The 18,969-nt window shown below is 36.5% G+C and overlaps 1 protein-coding gene across 2 annotated transcripts in view; it reads left to right on the top strand.

The window, feature by feature from the left end:
* Slc16a7 (solute carrier family 16 member 7) overlaps positions 1–18,678 on the top strand; it is a 147,990-nt gene extending 129,312 nt beyond the window's left edge. For both annotated transcript variants that reach the window (XM_005357944.3, XM_013350296.2), the window contains 3 exons: positions 12,801–12,944; positions 14,394–15,206; positions 17,983–18,678. In XM_005357944.3, the coding sequence (XP_005358001.1) occupies positions 12,801–12,944; positions 14,394–15,206; positions 17,983–18,260 (1,235 nt within the window). In that variant the 3' untranslated portion in view covers positions 18,261–18,678. The remainder of the gene's footprint in view (positions 1–12,800; positions 12,945–14,393; positions 15,207–17,982) is intronic.
* Positions 18,679–18,969: the final 291 nt, after the last annotated feature.

The following is an 18,969-nucleotide window of genomic DNA, read 5'->3' as shown; positions in this document are numbered from 1 at the left end:
GTTAGTTACATCAGCTTTTTTCAGCATGACAATCTTGAAATAGTTGAGTTAAAAAACTTGCCACTTACTTTATATATGTAGTGGACCGTATAAAATCTATTGGCTTTGTTGTGTCTTGTAAGGTAATCTAGTTTATAACAACTACAGAAAACAGTAATGTACCTTTATCCTTGGTAACACTGGAAGAGCGTACCCTTGCTACAATAAAGGAAGATTTTAATAATGACCTTAGAAAATTAGAGGGCGGAAACTTGTTGTTCGGCTGCATTTTTCTAGAGTTGTTTCCCGTGGGTGACGTGGCATTTCACTCATGTACCACCTACTATACAAAGGAAGATGAGAACGGCTTGCTTCAATTTCGTGACACAGCTTCAAGGAAACCAATGCCAGGCTACACCCAGCAAGAGCAAAATCTTCATCCCCTGGAACTGTTACAGAGTATCAGTTCATTCAGTATAATCGATGGCATAGGGGCCTATGATCATTATGATCATATTGATTAAGGCAACAGAGCTAGGAGAATGAAAAGAATAGGTCCATTCAGCCAAATATGACATTCATCACTAGGGATTATGCTGTTTACAGGCGCATAATGCAGATCTTGAAAACAGCAGCCGCCGACTATTCCTGAGTGACATTGCTAGAAATCACAAAATTTGACACTGTTCCAAACTGTGCTAATTATCCGTCCTTATTCACAGGCGCACCCATGTCTCCATGCCTCCCTGTTTTAAGATAGGCATGCAATTCACACTTGCTGATTATTCAATGTCTTTTTCTGAAAATAAAAATGAAGACACCTTCATTTATCAGATTGCTATAAAGCATTTAATTAGTTTTTCTTTCTATTTTCGAGCCATTTTATTTTTTTTTTAAATTTATTTATTTATTAAGGATTTCTGCCTCCTCCCCGCCACCGCCTCCCATTTCCCTCCCCCTCCCCCGATCAAGTCCCTCTCCCTCATCAGCTTGAAGAGCAATCAGGGTTCCCTGACCTGTGGGAAGTCCAAGGACTGCACACCTCCATCCAGGTTTAGTAAGTTGAGCATCCAAACTGCCTAGGCTCCCCCAAAGCCAGTACATGCAGTAGGATCAAAAACCCATTGCCATTGTTCTTGAGTTCTCAGTAGTACTCATTGCCCGCTATGTTCAGCAAGTCCGGTTTTATCCCATGCTTTTTCAGACCCAGGCCAGCTGGACTTGGTGAATTCCCGATAGAACATCCAACGAAGCTGTCAGCTGTGTATCAGGAGTCATGTGAGGGTCATTTGGTCTCTACTGTAACACTTCTACACAGTTCACTTTAGTGGATTTAAGGAGTGACTTTTGTTCATCCTGAAATCAGACATCTACCCATCCGCTCTCTGTTAATTGTTACCTGTGAGTCTCTCAATGTGACAATGAGCCAGTAAAATGAAACTTAGCCTTTCTCCGACTGATGAAACTAAGCCAGCTTCTTATGGTATCTATGATATGATCTGAAGGAATATCGGGGGCATTATTAAGTCAGTCCCTCTCCCATCTACATAGCTACTTCCTTACCAACCTACCTGTCCAGATCTATTCTTCACACTGGATTATCAGAAGAATTCTCTAGTCCTTAACTCAGTATCCTTTTCACTGTTCTATGAATGAAATTTGAATCACCTTCCTGGGCCTCCTCTTGCCGGCTTGTGACAATAAACAGGAATATGAACAAACTACTGAGATGTTTCCCTTACACTTTACTCTGTCAATCACTTTTGGTTACTTTGTTTGGTTGGTTGGTTTTGGTTTTAGTTTTTTGTTTTTGTTTTGTTTTGTTGTTTGTTTGGTTTTTTTTTTGTTGTTGTTGTTTTTAGAGACAGAGTTTCTCAGCAGCTTTGGAGCCTGTCCTGGAACTAGCTCTATAGACCAGGCTGGTCTTGAACTCACAGAGACCTGCCTGCCTCTGCCTTCTGAGTGCTTTGATTAAAGGCATTTGCCACCATAGCCTGGCTTAGTTACATTTGTATAATTTGCTTTTAGACAATAAACACTCTTGTCAAAGCCATTCAGGGTGTTTTGCCTGTATAACCATAGTACCAGGAAACTGGATGCAGGAGGATCTTTGGTTTGGTTAGTATTCCCAAATCAGTTGGCTGCAGAGTCAGTGAGAGACCCTGTCTCAAAAGCTAAAATGGAGAACAATTGAGGAAGATGTATGCCATCAGCCTCTGACCGTCACATTCACAAATGTATGCATGTGTGCACATGTACCTTACGGCACACATATACATACGCACATACACCATACACACATACCACACACACATACACACTCACACCAGATTGGCTAGTACCTTCATTATCATTAATTAAATATTGGATAGCAACACATGGATTATTTCATTGAATATTAATGATATTAAAGGATCTCTTAAAAAAGTAGTCCAGCACTTTTAATACTTGATTCACTTTTGGGTGTTTGCGTGTCTTTAAAATATGATGCTGTTCTGAAGGGGTTTCTGCAAATGATGCCGCACTTATGTTTGCAGACTGAGTATTGGAAGTTCTTGATTGGGACAGCCTTTGTGACAATGCAACAACATGGGAGTGCATCACATAGAACATGGAACGATTTTGTTAAGTGTGTGGTTATAATATTTAGGGCTTTAGTCTGTATTTTAGGGTCACAGTTCTCTAGGGATTCAGGGTCTGGCAATAGGCTCATGATTTTTGGAATATCTCAGTTCATAAACTTTCTGCGCGTGCTTCGTTGGGGTGCACCTTGTGAAATCTGACCGGCTTTGTTACTCTTCCTCTTAGTCTCGTTCATAACAACCACAGAAAGCGGTGCTTCACCTGATACTCTTGGGGTGTTTGAAACATTTGCTGAATTCTTTTATTACTATTACATTTGGCTAATAAAAACATTTTAATTAATTTCTCTTTAGTTATCATAACAATGTGAAACCTTAGTACAGTTTAATTTGCAACACAGATAGCCACCTGGAAAGCATGTATTTACTCCTTCTCCCAAAGTGACCCCTGAGCCTTAGGTATTGAAATTGTGTTATGTCCATTTATATGCAATTAACATTATACAGGGTGTGCATGTGTGTGTATGCGTGTATTCAACAATTAAAAAGAGACCATGAATTTGAAAAACAGTAAGAGGGGGTAGCATGGGAGGGTTTGGAGGGAGGAAAAGGAAGGGTGAAATGGTGCAATTATATTAAAATCTAAAAAAAATAATAAAATGTGATTTTGCAAAGCAAGTTTAGAGCCATTGTGTTTATCTATAAATGTCTACCATCTGTCATTCTACATGAACTGGTAACTATGCCGGTGAAGGCATGTGTTCCTCTAAAGAAACAGAAGTAAACACCTGCAGCCTGGGCAAAGTTCTATGGAAATCATGACATCAAATTTCCAAAGAGACTCATGAGAGTGCTGCGTGTTTTTTACAAAGGTTTGCTTATGACATTTCTTGGCATCAAGACTCTGAAAATAAATTCACAGGGCTATATGGTTGGTTTTCTTTCTTATTCAAGGGAAATAGAATGTTTTCATTTTGTAGAAAGAATAGGTAATACTCACGCATCAAATGTAGCCGTGCTGGTTATATAACTTGTATCTTATTAGGGCTTTGTCTTTCTTTGTACTTTCTTTCACCTGGCTACAGCCATGTAGGTAGTGTACACAGTACACGTAAACCCCGCTAAATTGTTCTTCGGTGTGATCTGACATAAGGTAGGCAAACAGGAGCTTGACCAGTCTATTTTGTGTGTGTTTGTATCACGAGTCAAAGTTTTTCTGTCTCTAACCTGCTATTTACTACATATTTATTTATTTTTCTGTTTTTGTTTGTCTTTTTCTTCAGAGTCGGGGCAGTAAACAGAACTAGGGCTTTGTCCTCTGTGCCAGCATTTGACCACCTGTGTCCCCAGCCCCTGATGTTTTTGAGAAATTTCCCTCTTCCATGTTCACAGCCAAAATGCTATAGATGTGGAAGGCACTCGTCTTCATATATGGGCACTTTGTAGTGAGCATTCAGGAAAAACTTTCTCATTTAATTGTTTTGGTCTAGCTTGATAGCCTGCACGGAATTTATTAAGATGATTCTTACTTGTAATACTTTTATTATATTGCATCATTATGACACATTATGAATTTAATGCAATTTATTACAGATTTCTGTAATGCTTAATGCTTCGGTGCTCACTGCCATTGACTTTAAAAATAATGAATAATCACGGGGAAAACAGGTCATAAATTTTCATTCATTCTTATCTGAGTTGGTTTTTTTGTTATTTTTTAATCTTGTTCTTTTAGTTTTTCTCTTTTAAAAGTATCATCTATACCTTATTATTGAAAATATTGTAGGCTACAAGAACCCACATCTTCTATTCCAGTAGAATTATATAATAGTGTTATAGGCAATTTTAACAAAAGAGAGAATTATCAAAGAATTATACATTGATCACTAGGATGTCTTCCCTAGTCTGAGTTCTTTTTAACCTAAATATGTATTCATTATTAGTAGGTAAGCAGATCCAAACTTTTCTTTTGTATTGTTTTCATAAAGAACTTGCTAAATAATTGTTTAATTCATACTTTGAGGTCAATCAAGAAAGTTTATTTTATATCAATCAAGTCTTTAACTTACCAAAAATTAATGACACAGTAAAAATTATTTGTAACGACCCGCCAAAACCACTCTCCTACAATTGTCTCTCTGTGAAAATATAGATAGGGAAGGTGAAGCTTGGGAGATGATTCTGATATTAAGAGTTCTGCTGTTCCAGCAGAGGACATAGGTTCAGTTCCCGGCCCCCACGTGCTCACAACCTCCTGAAACTGCAGATCCAGGCTCTGATGGTGTCTTATGGTTCTGCAGGTACTGTACATGCCCAGAGGGTGCACATGGATATATCCATGCAAACATGCATTTTCACAAAATCAAAATCAAAATTTTAAAGTTAGAGAAATTAATATGCATACCTGTATTGTTATTAAAGATTTTTTTTCCTACAAATTTCTTTTGATAATCCCAACCTCCATATGGTGATATATGAAAATGAAGTTCCTAAGAAAACCTAAGAGGCTGTATATTTGGAGTTCTAAACTGAAAGGAAGAGTATTCTTATGAGACACCAGGGTGCTTCTATCTCCTGGTGTCTACATATGGACACACAGAGTGACGGTGCAAAGAGGACTCGGGATGAAATGCACTTTGTTCATACTCAGAACTTCCTATCTGTAGAAATAAATTTCAGCTCTTAAACCACAAAGTGTCTAGTATAGCATGGATAATAAAAACCTAGAGACAGATATTGGGGTACAACATAGAGATCAGAAAACAAAGCAGCCAGCCAATGGCTCTTACCACTACCTCAGACCAAAAATGGGCGAGATCCTGTCTCCACAAGTGCTGAAGATTGCACACTCTACACTCCACATTCCTATGAGTTCCTGTCTCTTCACCTTTATATTCCTCTCTCTTCCCAGCCATATGACTCCTGTCTCTACCCCCCTACTGCTGGGATTAAAGACATGCCATCCCAAGTACTAGGATCCCATTTGCGCAAGCTCTGTTTCTCTTTTAGGACAGATTCCATCTTGTGTAGCTCAGGGTAGACTTGAATGAACAGAGATCCCTCTGCCTTTGTTTCCTGAGGCTTGGGGTTAAAGGTGTGTACCACAACTCCTTGGCCTGTACAGCTGACTAGTGTGGCTGCTTTGCTCTCTGATCTTCAGGCAAGCTTTATGTACTAAAACACACATAATATACCGCTATAGTCTGATGTTCTGTTATGGTAGCTGAAGGAAACACATGCATTTGTCAAAGAATTATTCGTGATTAAAATTTTATTTTGTCATATGTTTCAAGTATGTATTTGAGACTACTGTAGCAATTCAATCTTACCTCATTCAATGTGTTTGAAAATGGCTTCTTGTAACTTAATTACCAAAAGTGGAAACCTATTTGCAAATTCTTTAGTTATATTACATTTATACATTTATTTTCTGTTAGATTCAAATAAATATTTTAAATGCATCTGAGAATTATTTGTAAAATAGACACCAAAAAAAGAAATTATATGATTATACCTCATCAAGTGAGGGTATAAAGGACAATACTGATTTATAAAATATATGATAATAGTTTAAACAGTTACTTTTAATAGATGTTATTACTAGTCTTCAAATTTAATGAAAGATAAAGGCATATATTAGATATAATTTTAGAATATTATCTTTTCTCAAGTTTTAAAATTTTAGACACTAGTCAAAGTTTGATAATCCACACCCAGAAAGAGAAATGTATATACCTAGTTCATATAGATGTCAGAGATAGAGAGAGGCAGAAGGAGAAAGAGAGGGGGAGAGAGGGAAATAGAGAAAATAGAGAAGCAGAGACAGAGAGAAGAGAGAGAACAAAGGGAATGAATACAAGGGATGGCTCTGGAGCATCTTGTCCTCCAGGACCCCTGTCCCTTTATGTATCAGATATTACATACCATGTTAATCCCTTTCCTTGGTATCTACAGTTACTCAAAGCCCTCATTAAAATATCCCCACCTTATTCGGGCACTTGAAATGCTCACTGAATGTAAGTCAGTGCACTCTGGTGCCTTCAGCTAACACAAATGAGGGTGACTGCCAGTGAATCAAATGGGAGAGTCACCAGTGAGGACCGTGGTCACTGAACATGATTCCCGTGTGCAATGTTTTCATCCTGTTCACTGTAAATAAAAGCAGTGGTGTCCGCCTAGGAATATTCCCGCATGTTTATTCTCAAGTGGAAGCCTACATGGAGAGGCAGAAAGGGAGATTTTAATCACAAAACCTTCGCAAAATAAACATAAGGCAAAGAAATGGATAAGGGTCTATCTTCTGTCTAAATTAAAATAATAACACTTCCTAATTCAAAATACCGCTTTGAAAAATATAGCAAATAAAAAAGCTGTTGTTAGTTTTAAAATACTACTGTAGTGAACTTAGGTACTTTTCTATAACCAAGTAACTTCTTGGAATCTTGTACAGTTTTGCTTTTCCATTTCATTTGACAGGACGTCACAAGTTCAAATTTGAAATATAGCATATAAAAATAAATTACAATATTTTATCATTTCTTCTGTTAGTGTTTATGGTGTGTATAAAATTTCATAACACTCCAATTGATGCTCAGTTCCAGTTCCTGGCTGTAGGTTTGATCAAGTATGTTTTTTGAAACATTTATTATTTTGCACTCCAAATTTTCTCTTAGAATTTATCATGTACTGTTACTTATGTAGAGGAAAAGAAAAGAGGAGCAAGAATGTTGAGCCTGTGTTTCCAAAACACAATAGTGTATGAAATAGGCTTGTTTGTATATGTAGATCATATCTGACCTTTGCTATGGGAAGAACAGCTGCATTCAGCGTCCCTGATACAATTTTCTGCTTCAATGATTCACTCAAAAGTATCAAGTTTCACAAGACTCACCTAACGTGTGAGGCTAATTCTTTTTTGTGGCCTTAGTATATTACAGTGAACACATGAAATCAAACCAGGAAAGGGAGAGCCAATGGGTAGGTAGAGAGAATATCAGGTCCAAACTTACCAGACTCTCCTTTATTTCTATGGAGTCACACTGTCTCATTTTCCCAGAAATCGTTGTGACAAAAGTCATGAAGACTTGTGTACCAGGAAACTAATTAGAGGGTTGGTGTTTAGTGCTTTTATTAGTGAGCTGGTCACAAAGGCATTTTTTTGCTGGTGTGTACCATTTAGTGTGTACCAAAACTCCAGACTCCCTGAAGTGAGCATTACGTTTGTAAAAGGTGGTAATTGTGAGATACACACACACACACACACACACACACACACACACACACACTATTTTCACAGACTAAACTGGTTTAGCTATCCCATTACCAATGAGGGAATTCTGTATATTCCCCCATGTCAGACAAGATTCCACACAGAAAGCAAACATGTCTAGTTGTCTTAAATCCATCCTATTGAATATTCTTGGCACATTAGTTAAAACAGTTCTGTTGTCAAATGTCCCTGACTCAATCTACATTTTACTACCTAATATTGAGAAACCCATAAAGAAATCAAAGTGTTTGCACCTCAATTTCATTAACAGTTAGGTTTTGTTAGGCAGTTCAGTCATGAAATTGCCATGGCAAGTCTATGGAATACTGCCTTTACAAATCTTAGCACACTGTCTGGAAGGCATAATCGTAATCGCAGTTAACTAATAATAGGATATGGCAGCTACCTGTAAAAATTTATAATAAATGCATAAGTATGACACATGAAGTGAGAAGAAATCCACTTTTGTTGTGTATGCTAACATCTATTGGTGCTACAGGACCTCTGAGAATGGGCAGAGACTCGTAGCATGCTGTGAGGCCTATACTATTCTCTCATGATCTTTATTATTGCAATTTCATGGAAGTGGCCAGTTTCTGTAATTCTGATATTGTTTAGAAATGAGTATCACACAGACTCATGTCTGGACCTGTCTTATAAGCATGCAATCTAATCTTCTTGTGTTTTGGAAATAAAAGTTATTTTTATACCCACCCTTTGTGTATGACTGTGTGTGTATGTGTGTGTGTGTGTGTGTGTCTGTCTGTCTGTCTGTCTGTCTATGAACCTGACTATCAAGTAGAAATATTTTAATGAATGTTGCCTTTATGCTGTTTAGGTATGGAGTCAGGTATAACTCTGCAGATGGGACTGTTCATCACTGATATGACTAATAATTATAAAATACACATAATATATATATCATATCTACTAAATATATGTTATATGTAACTAATAACCATATGTTCAATGTATATTAAGCAGTGTTATTACATAAAGAATACACTGATTTTAAACATTAAGACTTACTGACAAAAAGAAAATAAATAAGTACATTTAGGATGTAAGCAGTCCTAAGACTGTTGAAAAAGGAACACTTTTGGTTACAGAGCCAATTGATAGCTAAGAAATACTCTGTATCATGAGAATGTCTGCTGTTCTTCCATCTTCCTCTTTCTTTTTTTTTTTATAATAAACCAAACTGTTAATATATTGAAGAGATGTGCCTCTTGGTGGTGGGGATTACTTTCAATGTCTCTTCTGGCTATTAGTGAGCATTTATGGATTCTTTCCATAAAAAAATCTTAATTTATATCATACCTTGAAAATCTACTCATAGCTCCTACAAATCAAGAATACTTTATGAATTCCCTAAGTGCTAATTTTAAGAAGAAAAGATTATGGGCTATTTCTGAAAGGATCACTAATAAATTTTATTTTTGCTAGAAAAGGATTACAGATGAGTTATATAAATATACCCACACAGAATATCATTTAACTAAAGTGCAGAGTTTAACATAAAATTAGTTCATTAAGGTTAGAACTTTCATTATATCTTGACTGAAAGCTTTGTAGAAATGATAGAAGGAACACAGGCATCACTCACTGTCATCATGGCTCTCCTTAATTAATAGTAGCAAATGGCAAAGGAAGCATTGGATGAGATTGACATAACCTATGGGTACAGACATATTGGATACGATTGACTCAACCAATGGGTACAGATGTATAATTGTTTGTCGTATATTAAAAGTTAAATTGCGATTCATGGCTTAAGTGCAAGGTTGTATTTGTGCAATCTAAGCAAATATACTGATGAATATAGTCATTAATTATGTACTTTATCCATGCATTGTTCAATCACCACACAGAAAATGGAGTCTGCAATTTAAGAGCCAAGAATGTATCAGTTTGTTGGTCCTAATAATTGGTGAACACCATAGATCATGTGTTTACTGTCTATCATAATACATATCGTCCTTCATAAAAGTACATTCATTGTTTCCTTTCCTATATTATAGCGTGCTTCCCTTATTACGTTGTTCTTTACATGAGTCAGTTGGCTTTATCCAACTTAATCAACTTTATCAGCTTAATCAATGATGAAGTTAACTGAATCCAATGAAGCTTAGTTAAATTGAGTCAGTTAACTACTTTTGAGAAAAGAGGAAAAATACCTTTATGAATCATCATCTATACCCGAGTTTAATAATTAATCATGACAAATTTATTCTTATATTTAATTATTTTTATATCTACACCCATGGGTTGTGTCCATCTCATCCAATGCCTCCTTTGTCATTTGCTACTATTACTTAAAGAAAGTCAAGGCAACAGTGAGTGATGCTTGTGTTCCTTCTATCATTTCTACAAAGATTTCAGTCAAGATACAATGGATGTTCTGTGTGCCTTAGTTAAATGATATTCTGTATGACTATATTCTGTACGATATAACCCAATTTGTAATCCTTTTCTAGCAAAAATAAGACTTACTTTATTAGTGATTTTTTTTCCACTCAAAGTTTTTTAATTCTGGTATGTGCCTTCCAAAAGAGATTCTAGATAATAGGACCATATTAAGTATTATATAATGTGTAATTATTTTGTTCTTATGTCCTCAAGTAATCTTTACCATACCAAGCACATAATTGTGATTTTCTCATTTCTTGTAATCATTTCCCTTTACTCTTTTTTCTCAGCAGTTTTGGAAGTGCATGTATTCCATAAGGTCTTTTAAAAATGTTATCTTGTCTACTACTTTAAATATAAGATTTTATATTTTTTTAGTTATCTCATTTGAAGATTACATGGTAACTAATTATATTTACTGAAAGAATGTAAACATAATGGTAACTGAATTTCAATATATGTTAACTTTAGCCACATAAATATTTTAAAATACAATATGATCAAATTCAGCAAAATTTGAAATTGTACTATAGGTTAAAAATTTATTTTTTATGAGGGTGGTGGTGGTGCACGCCTTTAATCCCAGTACTCGGGAAGCAGAGGCAGGTGGATCTTTGTGATTCAAGGCCAGCCTGGTCTGTAAAGGCAGTTCTAGGACAGGCTCCAAAGCTACTCAGAGAAACCCTGTCCTGAAGCATTGGAAAAAAATTATTTTTTTAGATCTGATTTTGACTGACAATTCTGACCTAATGTTGTATTTATTTTCCATAAAGCAGTACTCCTAGTAGCAGGTGAAATGTAATTTTCAGGTACGGAAGAGATGTCAAAGGAAATTGTTTCTTCACCGGCAGATTGTAGAAAGACGACTTTCATCACGTGCGTTCACTTATTAAGTTGCATTAGTATTTTGCAAGACAGCAAAGTAAATGCTGTCTACACAAGTAAAACACAATGCTTTAATATTCAGAAATTCTATTTTATAACTCCTAAAACAGCGTTCCTGCAGTTAATTAAATATGCATGATATTAATGATCTTAATTATTCCCAAGTGTTTTTATTTGCATGTACACCCACCCAAATGTATTGGAAATATATGTTAAATAAATTCTGTAAGTTATTCCTGAAACTCCTTCCTTTGAGTCTCAGACTCAGGCCTCAGAGTTCTCTTTGCCGGGGAGGTAGGATTACCTCTTACCTCAGGCAGCTTCCTCCAAGGAGCTGACCTCATTCTGTAAGCTTTCATGCTGTTGCTTACATGTCATTAAGAGAACGGGTCACACAAAGAACTTTGGGGCAAAGTCAGTATTCATTTTCATATGGTTAAAGTGTGTTTCATATGGTTAACGTGTGAGTGATTATTCATGGTCTTGTAAATCATGGAATGTAATATATAACCTAAGCGTGTATAATGTGATAGCTATACTAGTGGGGTTGTGGTTGCTGTGGACTAACCACAATCAGAATCTTAAATGAAGGAAATGTGGGCCTGAAAGATAGCTTCAAGGCATTGCAGCCCAGGGAACCTGATAACCTGTTATGACCTCTGAAGGCATCAGCACTGACATGTTTATACCTATGCATGCATATGTTCATGTTCACATATGCCCACACACACATACACACATGTGCATAAACATATGCACACATACATGTATGCACTGAACACACATAATTTTAAGAATAAAATATTAGCAAAAATAAGAGTCAATAAAATATGGTATTAAAGAAAAACTATATCTGAGTGTACCTAACAACGTGAGCTCCAGTTAATGACTTATATACCTACACACACATTATTTCTGAAATGCAGGCCAAAGCTGTATATAATTCTGGGATTTTTGTAATGTGTGTTTACTACCATTGGAGAGATGCTTGAGGCCTGTTTAGCTGTGTTCCGTTGAAAACTTTTGCATTCCATTTGATTGGTATCAGTTTTAAAAACTATACATATTAAATGTTTCCAATTTATTTTAGTGTGTTTTTATAATGTGGTTTTAAAAAATTCTTACCAGGGATCCGAGCAGTGGGTTCAGCAGCTAAAAGTACTTGCTGCTCTTGCAAAGACCTAAGTTTGGTTTCCATCACCTGCATTTGGCAGCTGTAATACTAACTCTATGGAATCTAATTAACCTCTCCTAACCTTAATACAAACACAAACATACACACACACAGACACACACACTAGACACACACACACACACAGAGACACACACTTCATAGCACACTAAAACAAAATAAATTTTTATGTAGTAAATGAAAGAAAGTAACTCATCAGCTTTACTAATGGTGATACTTTCCTTTAGTCCCAGATAATCAGGACTTTGGGACAGAAGGATCACCCTTTTGCTAAGAATTTGAGACTTCTGTCTCAAAAAAAAAAGTAATGCAAAACTAAAAGTTAAAAACAAACCAGTCTACGTGACAGTCCCAATTTTACCACACATGAACTAATCTGTCTTGATTGCTAAACTGCACTTTCCTGGCATTTAGAACAAAGACATATTAAGGATAAGTCTTTGTCCCCCTCAACTAATATTTCTTTATCACTTTTCTACCTCAGGTCCTGTCAGTAGTGTCTTGGTGAACAACTATGGCAGCCGGCCAGTGGTGATAACTGGAGGGTTGCTGTGCTGTACCGGAATGATCTTGGCTTCCTTCAGTAACAGTGTGATACAACTTTACCTCACAATTGGCTTAATTGGAGGTGAGCCGGGTTCTGCTCTCATCTAAATCTAAGCATAACATATCGGAGCTCAGCATCGCTGTTGTGGAGAGGATATCCATATGTCCCTTATGTCCTAACTATCTTCTATCTCAGCTGAGAAGAGAGCGATGGTGTACTAAAGAGGTCATGGTTTTGATGTTCCTATGCTAGAACATACCTATACACTGACACTCTTCCTATTCCAAAACCATTTCATGTGTTTGGGTCCCACTGTCACTGGTGTATCACTTTTCTTGACATAACATTTAAAAACAAATGTTCTCCACTTTTATCAGGGAGAAAATGAAGAAAGATAAATTAAATCTGATCCCTGGGTTTTTAGTTCAGCTCCTCTGCTTACAAACCGCCTCTCCATAAGCTGACAGGAATCAGTCTCATTATTCCCAGTCTGCATATCTCAGTGGTGTGCTTGAAAGAAAGTGGGAGGGCCGCAGCCTGTTTTCCCTAAATTATAGTTTTGACTCCTTCCACAGCTTTGAGGGAAAGTTTATTTCATCAAGAGATGGACTTAGTGTTGTGTAGTGCAGAGTTGAGTTCTTAACCGTTTAGCAACATGGTTTCAATTCATTCAAATTAGTAGGCTAAAGGATTCTTACCTCAAGAGTCCTTTACAAATAGAATAGTCCCAATGCTAATGTTGCAATGAAGATGGTTTACATAAGTCAATTTGTCTGTTTATAAAAGAAAGATTCATACATGCAGCTGAATACTGTCATGTCTGGGTGATCTGAAGGAAGGAATTTGTCTCTCAAAGGTGGGACCAGCACTGCCACGGATTTCATGGTGGGCTCTTGGCCCCAAAGAATCAACTAAAACTCCCTAAAATCAAATATATTCCAAAAATATTTTTATTCAACCCATCTCTAGATGCTCAATTTAGAATGAGATGGATGTGGAATGAAATAATGGGGTAAACTTATTTCTCTGTTTTATTATGACATGGTGTTGACAGGAATGTTTATGGGGAGGTAGAAGATGGTTGAAAATTGGGAGTCTTGTAGTTTGTGCACCATTCCACTGCACTAACAGAGTTATCTGCATTCTCACTAGAAGTGAATAGAGCCTGTTTATTTGCATATAAGCCTGTGTGCGAAGGAAGGGGTTAATTTATCTGTGAGATTATATGATTCTGGTTAAGAATTCATAATTAATTTTTGCTGTAGCCTATTCTGTTGTATCTCTGTCATACCTCAGTAGTTTCCCATCTTACTTCTTTAAAATAAAGGGCTCTGAAAACATTCTTACTATGTTTTTTTATGAAAACCAATTTAGTTTTTTGTACAATTATATTTCCACTTGTAATCCGCAAAGATTGGAATCCACTGCTACCAGTCTCTCTTATTCTGTATAGTGCACATTTTGAGGAATTTCTTTGGAGAGTGATATAATATGCTTGTGTTTTCTTTCCCCCTTTGTTTTCTATTTTAGGTATAGGATTAGCATTCAACCTGCAACCAGCCTTAACAATACTCGGAAAATACTTCTATAGGAGACGGCCCATGGCAAGCGGCTTGGCCATGGCTGGAAGTCCTGTTTTCTTAAGCTCGCTGGCTCCCTTTAATCAGTATCTATTTAACAGTTACGGCTGGAAGGGGAGCTTCTTGATTTTGGGAGGCATATTTTTGCACTCCTGTGTGGCTGGATGCCTCATGAGACCTGTCCAGCAAAGTACACGTCAGTCGAAGTCTAAAAGTAAGGTTGGTTCAAGACACGATGAAACTATGAAGAAAGTCAGTAAGGAATCGACAGCAGAAAAAATTAATAAATTTTTAGATTTCAGCCTTTTTAAGCATAGAGGATTTTTGATCTACCTGTCTGGAAATGTCATTATGTTTCTAGGGTTTTTTGCCCCTATTATATTCTTGGCTCCATATGCTAAAGACAAAGGAGTGGATGAATATAACTCAGCTTTGTTGCTGTCTGTGATGGCTTTTGTGGATATGTTTGCTCGACCTTGTGGAGGATTAATAGCCAATTCCAAGTTAGTTCGTCCACGCATCCAGTACTTCTTCAGCTTTGCAGTTATATTCACTGGCGTATGCCATCTCCTCTGCCCCCTGGCAGACACCTACGCAGCATTGGTGGCCTACTCTATAGTCTTTGGTTTTGGATTTGGAAGTGTTAGCAGTGTCCTCTTTGAAACTCTCATGGACCTTGTTGGACCCGCCAGGTTTTCCAGTGCCGTGGGACTTGTCACCATTATGGAGTGTTGCCCCGTTCTTCTAGGCCCTCCTCTAGCTGGTAAGAATATTTAAGAATAACCTAAATATATATGAAGAAGTATTTCTTTGCAGTGATTAATGTGGCTTTGACTAACTCTAGTTGTATAGAAGACTGGAGAGGTTTTGTACTTGAAATTTTCACTCAAAATCTTGGACTTAGAAAATTATGAGCTTATATAAGATTTATGGTTAGCATAACTTCAGGATTTTTATGTGCATCAATTATTTTATTATTTAAGAATATATCACAAGAATAAAGTGTGACTGTTTTTTGATGAACAGATTCATATTTTGCTTACATAGAAATGAGCAAAAATATAAAATATTATCCTGAAAGGATTAGAATCTGGGTCTTTATGATTATTAACCATTAGCTATGTTGGTTTGAGTTTTTGCCTAAGGTAGCTAACTTTTATATCATTGATACAGAATGCAAAGATAAAGAAAATGCATTCAGGTTTAGTGTTTTGAGTAAATAATATCTGTTACATATTCATAAGTGATGAAGACCACATGTAGACTTTTAATATGTGAAATGGTTTCTAAGTTGTCTATAGAAGTATATATTCTAAAATTCCTACTGAGGAAATCAGATTCATGTATTACCATCACATCAAAAAGTTGAAAAAATAGCCTGATTTTTTTTTTATTAACAAAAGAAAAACATAGCCAGTGGTGGTAGCATACACCTTTGATGCCAGCACTCAGGAGGAAGAGGCAGGCCTGAGTTCAAGGCAGGCCTGGTCTATAAAAAGCAAGTTCCAGTACAATCAAAACTACTTAGAAAAACTGTCATGAAAAACAAACCCAAAATAGAAGAAAAGAAAGAAATGAAGGAAGAAAGGAAGAAAAGGAGGAAAGAAAGTAAGATGCAAGAACGAGAGAAGGAAGGGAGAAGGACAGAGAAAGATAAGACAGAAAGGGGGAGAAAAAAAAGGGTAAAATTGCTACAATAGAAACACTGGGTTTTTGTTGATTTTTGTAAGGATTGTTTTGTGGCTTCCTTTAGAAATATATTTGAGAGCACGCCTGGAAGGAAACTATGACAGATAGTTCCACAACTTAAACTTAAAATACAAAGGCAAATGGCAAATGCATTACATGCATGATTTAATTTAAAATAAGCTTCTGTGTTAGATTTTAAGCGTTTTTGATGATGGGGTGGTGGTGATGCTGATGGTCGCTGTTGTAATCTCTAACGATCCTTGTATATGTGTAATGAACATGGAATGGAAACTCTTTCACCTGGGTTTAGTCCGCCCGCCTGGCACTCAAAGCCTTGCTGATATCAATTTCTCATCCTTCTATAGTCAGTTGTTCAGCTGTTTTCTTTAGAACATAAAGAAGCTTCGGTGAAGATGGGAAATTCATTTTCTCTTCAGTCTTAAGGCTACCATTGACATTCCATCCTTTATTCTCTAATGATTAGAAAGACATGCAAGTCGTTGTCAGGCCTTAGTGGTATTGTGTGCCTCTCTGCCAGTGTGAAGCACAAAGGCCTTAGGTGGTGGGTGTTTTAGTGCAAATAGACATAGGCAACCGTTCATGATTAAACCAGAAAATTGTTCTCAAGTGGGCAAATATTTCAAGTGGCTCCACTTAGTGCTAACTATATTTTAGTCAGTTTGCATGGGGACTGAGGCACTTGTCTACATCACAGTTATGAATTCTTCACATCAACGTTTGTCCTTAGGAGTTATTAAGAAAACAATGCTTTCATAAATAAAAGGAAAAACTAAGCATGAGCTCAAAAAAAAAAAAAAGGCGTAATGTCAGCTAGCCTTTAGCTTTAGTGGCACCAGGCTAGTTTTAATTCATTGGGACCAAGGAATTCTTCCAGGTTAACTTCCAGATTCAATAAAACCAAGGTGTTTAACTTCCAAAGTGGCATACGACCTATGGAAGAGATTGGGTGAGAACACTCTACAACCTGATTTAAAGGGTGAGCTGTGAAGTGGCCTCATCTAAAGTTCACAGTCTGGGGAGTAGAGAAATGGCCAAGCAGTTAAAAGTACTTGCTGCTCTTCCAGAATTCAGTTCCCAGCACCCACCTTAGGGAACGCACAATGGTCTGTAACTCCTCTTCTGGCCTCAAAGGGGCACACACAAATCCATGCATACAAATACATACACACAGAAACACACACATATATTTAATAAAATGGGTCTTAATGAAGATGAAAGAAAAGAAAGCAGCCGGGCCTTGTTTTGATAACTAAAGAATTGAAGCAGTTTTGTAAAAAAAGCATCTGTAGTCCACAAGGTGAGATCACTTCACAGTCATGACACAGGAGTTTAGTACAGGTAAATGCTCCGTCTGTGATGAGCACAGCAAAGCCAGTAGCGAGCCACACAAAAGCCCACCGGGTCTTCCAAAATATTAGAAAATGTCCATTATTAAATTAAAGTAACCAAGAAACATGGGAAAATAATGATCTCAAAATATGTGATGCAACGTTATAGTTAAATACATATGAAGCCACATGCCTGTATACAAAATTTTGCCTCATATTCCTAAGTAGTAATATACAAATACATGTATGTCTACTTTAACTTGATCACTTATTTTATTGGCAAAAATAGTTTTTAATATATGTGATACACTGCTAAGGCAATCCTTTTGATATTTGTCCCAATTTGATATATATAGGAATATTAGCTACAATATTTTCTATATTAAAGTGTGATTTGATTTTAATTTAAATAAAAGGAATACAGTTTGTCTGAAAATGTTTCTCCCAGTTGTGATGCTGTCATTTTATCAGACTCACTTAAAATTGTTCTCTGTCTTATAGGTAAATTGGTTGATAAAACTAAAGACTATAAATTTATGTACATAGCCAGTGGGGCAATCGTGGTGATATCAGGCATTTGGCTGTTCATCGGCAACGCTATTAATTATAGACTCCTCGCCAAGGAAAGGAAGAGAGAGAGAGCACGGAGGAAGAAATCAGCCACCCATTCGCCCAGAGAATCGGAGGCGTTGAACAAATCCAAACAGGACGATGTTACTGTCAAAGTTTCAGGTGCACACAGTCCTCCGTCAGACAGAGAAAGAGAAAGCAATATTTAACATGTCTCATCTCAAATCAGTGTTTATGAATTTGCTTATGAGTTTCTTTGTGTTTTTCAAAGTGTTGGAAAGGATTTTAGGTAAAACAAATGATCACAAACAATAATGAAACTAAGATTTGGAGGTGACGTGTACAGAAAATCGATGCAGAGGCTTATTTGCAGACTTGACTTGGGGTGTTGTGATGAGAAAGAAGAATTTTTAAATCTTTCACTGACTTTTATTCGTAGAATGAAATCTGCATCTCAGAAGCCTGCTTACTTAAGCATATGTTTAATTCCATAAAATGTCTCTCCTCAAAGTTCCTTTTTAGACAATTATTTCTCTTTTCACACACAAAGAATCACATAGAATATATATCCACACAAACACTGAGTATCTGGAGACCATAAAGAAATAAATGAATTTGAAAGAAAAAGATTATTATAGTCATTTTTAAGTAAAAGAAAAAACTCCAGGGAGACAATGGGAATGTCTTTTACTTGTCTGCAGTTTGACAGTGTGGCTTTAAAATAACAATATATATTGAAAGGCAAAATGCTAAAAACTAAAAAATTAAGGGATTGCTAGCATCAGAAAAAAAGTGTTTGTAAAATAAGTTTGGCAAAAAAAAAAAAAAAAAAAAAAAAAAAAACCCAAACCCCCTTTTTCACAGTCGTGCTTGATTAATCTGCGCACACCATTTTTTTTTAAAGGTTGTAATTAGTCC

The sequence above is a fragment of the Microtus ochrogaster genome, chromosome 24 (assembly GCF_000317375.1).
Source record: "Microtus ochrogaster isolate Prairie Vole_2 chromosome 24, MicOch1.0, whole genome shotgun sequence".
NCBI classification, from domain to species: Eukaryota; Metazoa; Chordata; class Mammalia; order Rodentia; family Cricetidae; genus Microtus; species Microtus ochrogaster.
The sequence above is the reverse complement of the archived record's forward strand: the minus strand, read 5'-3'. Positions and strand labels throughout refer to the sequence as shown.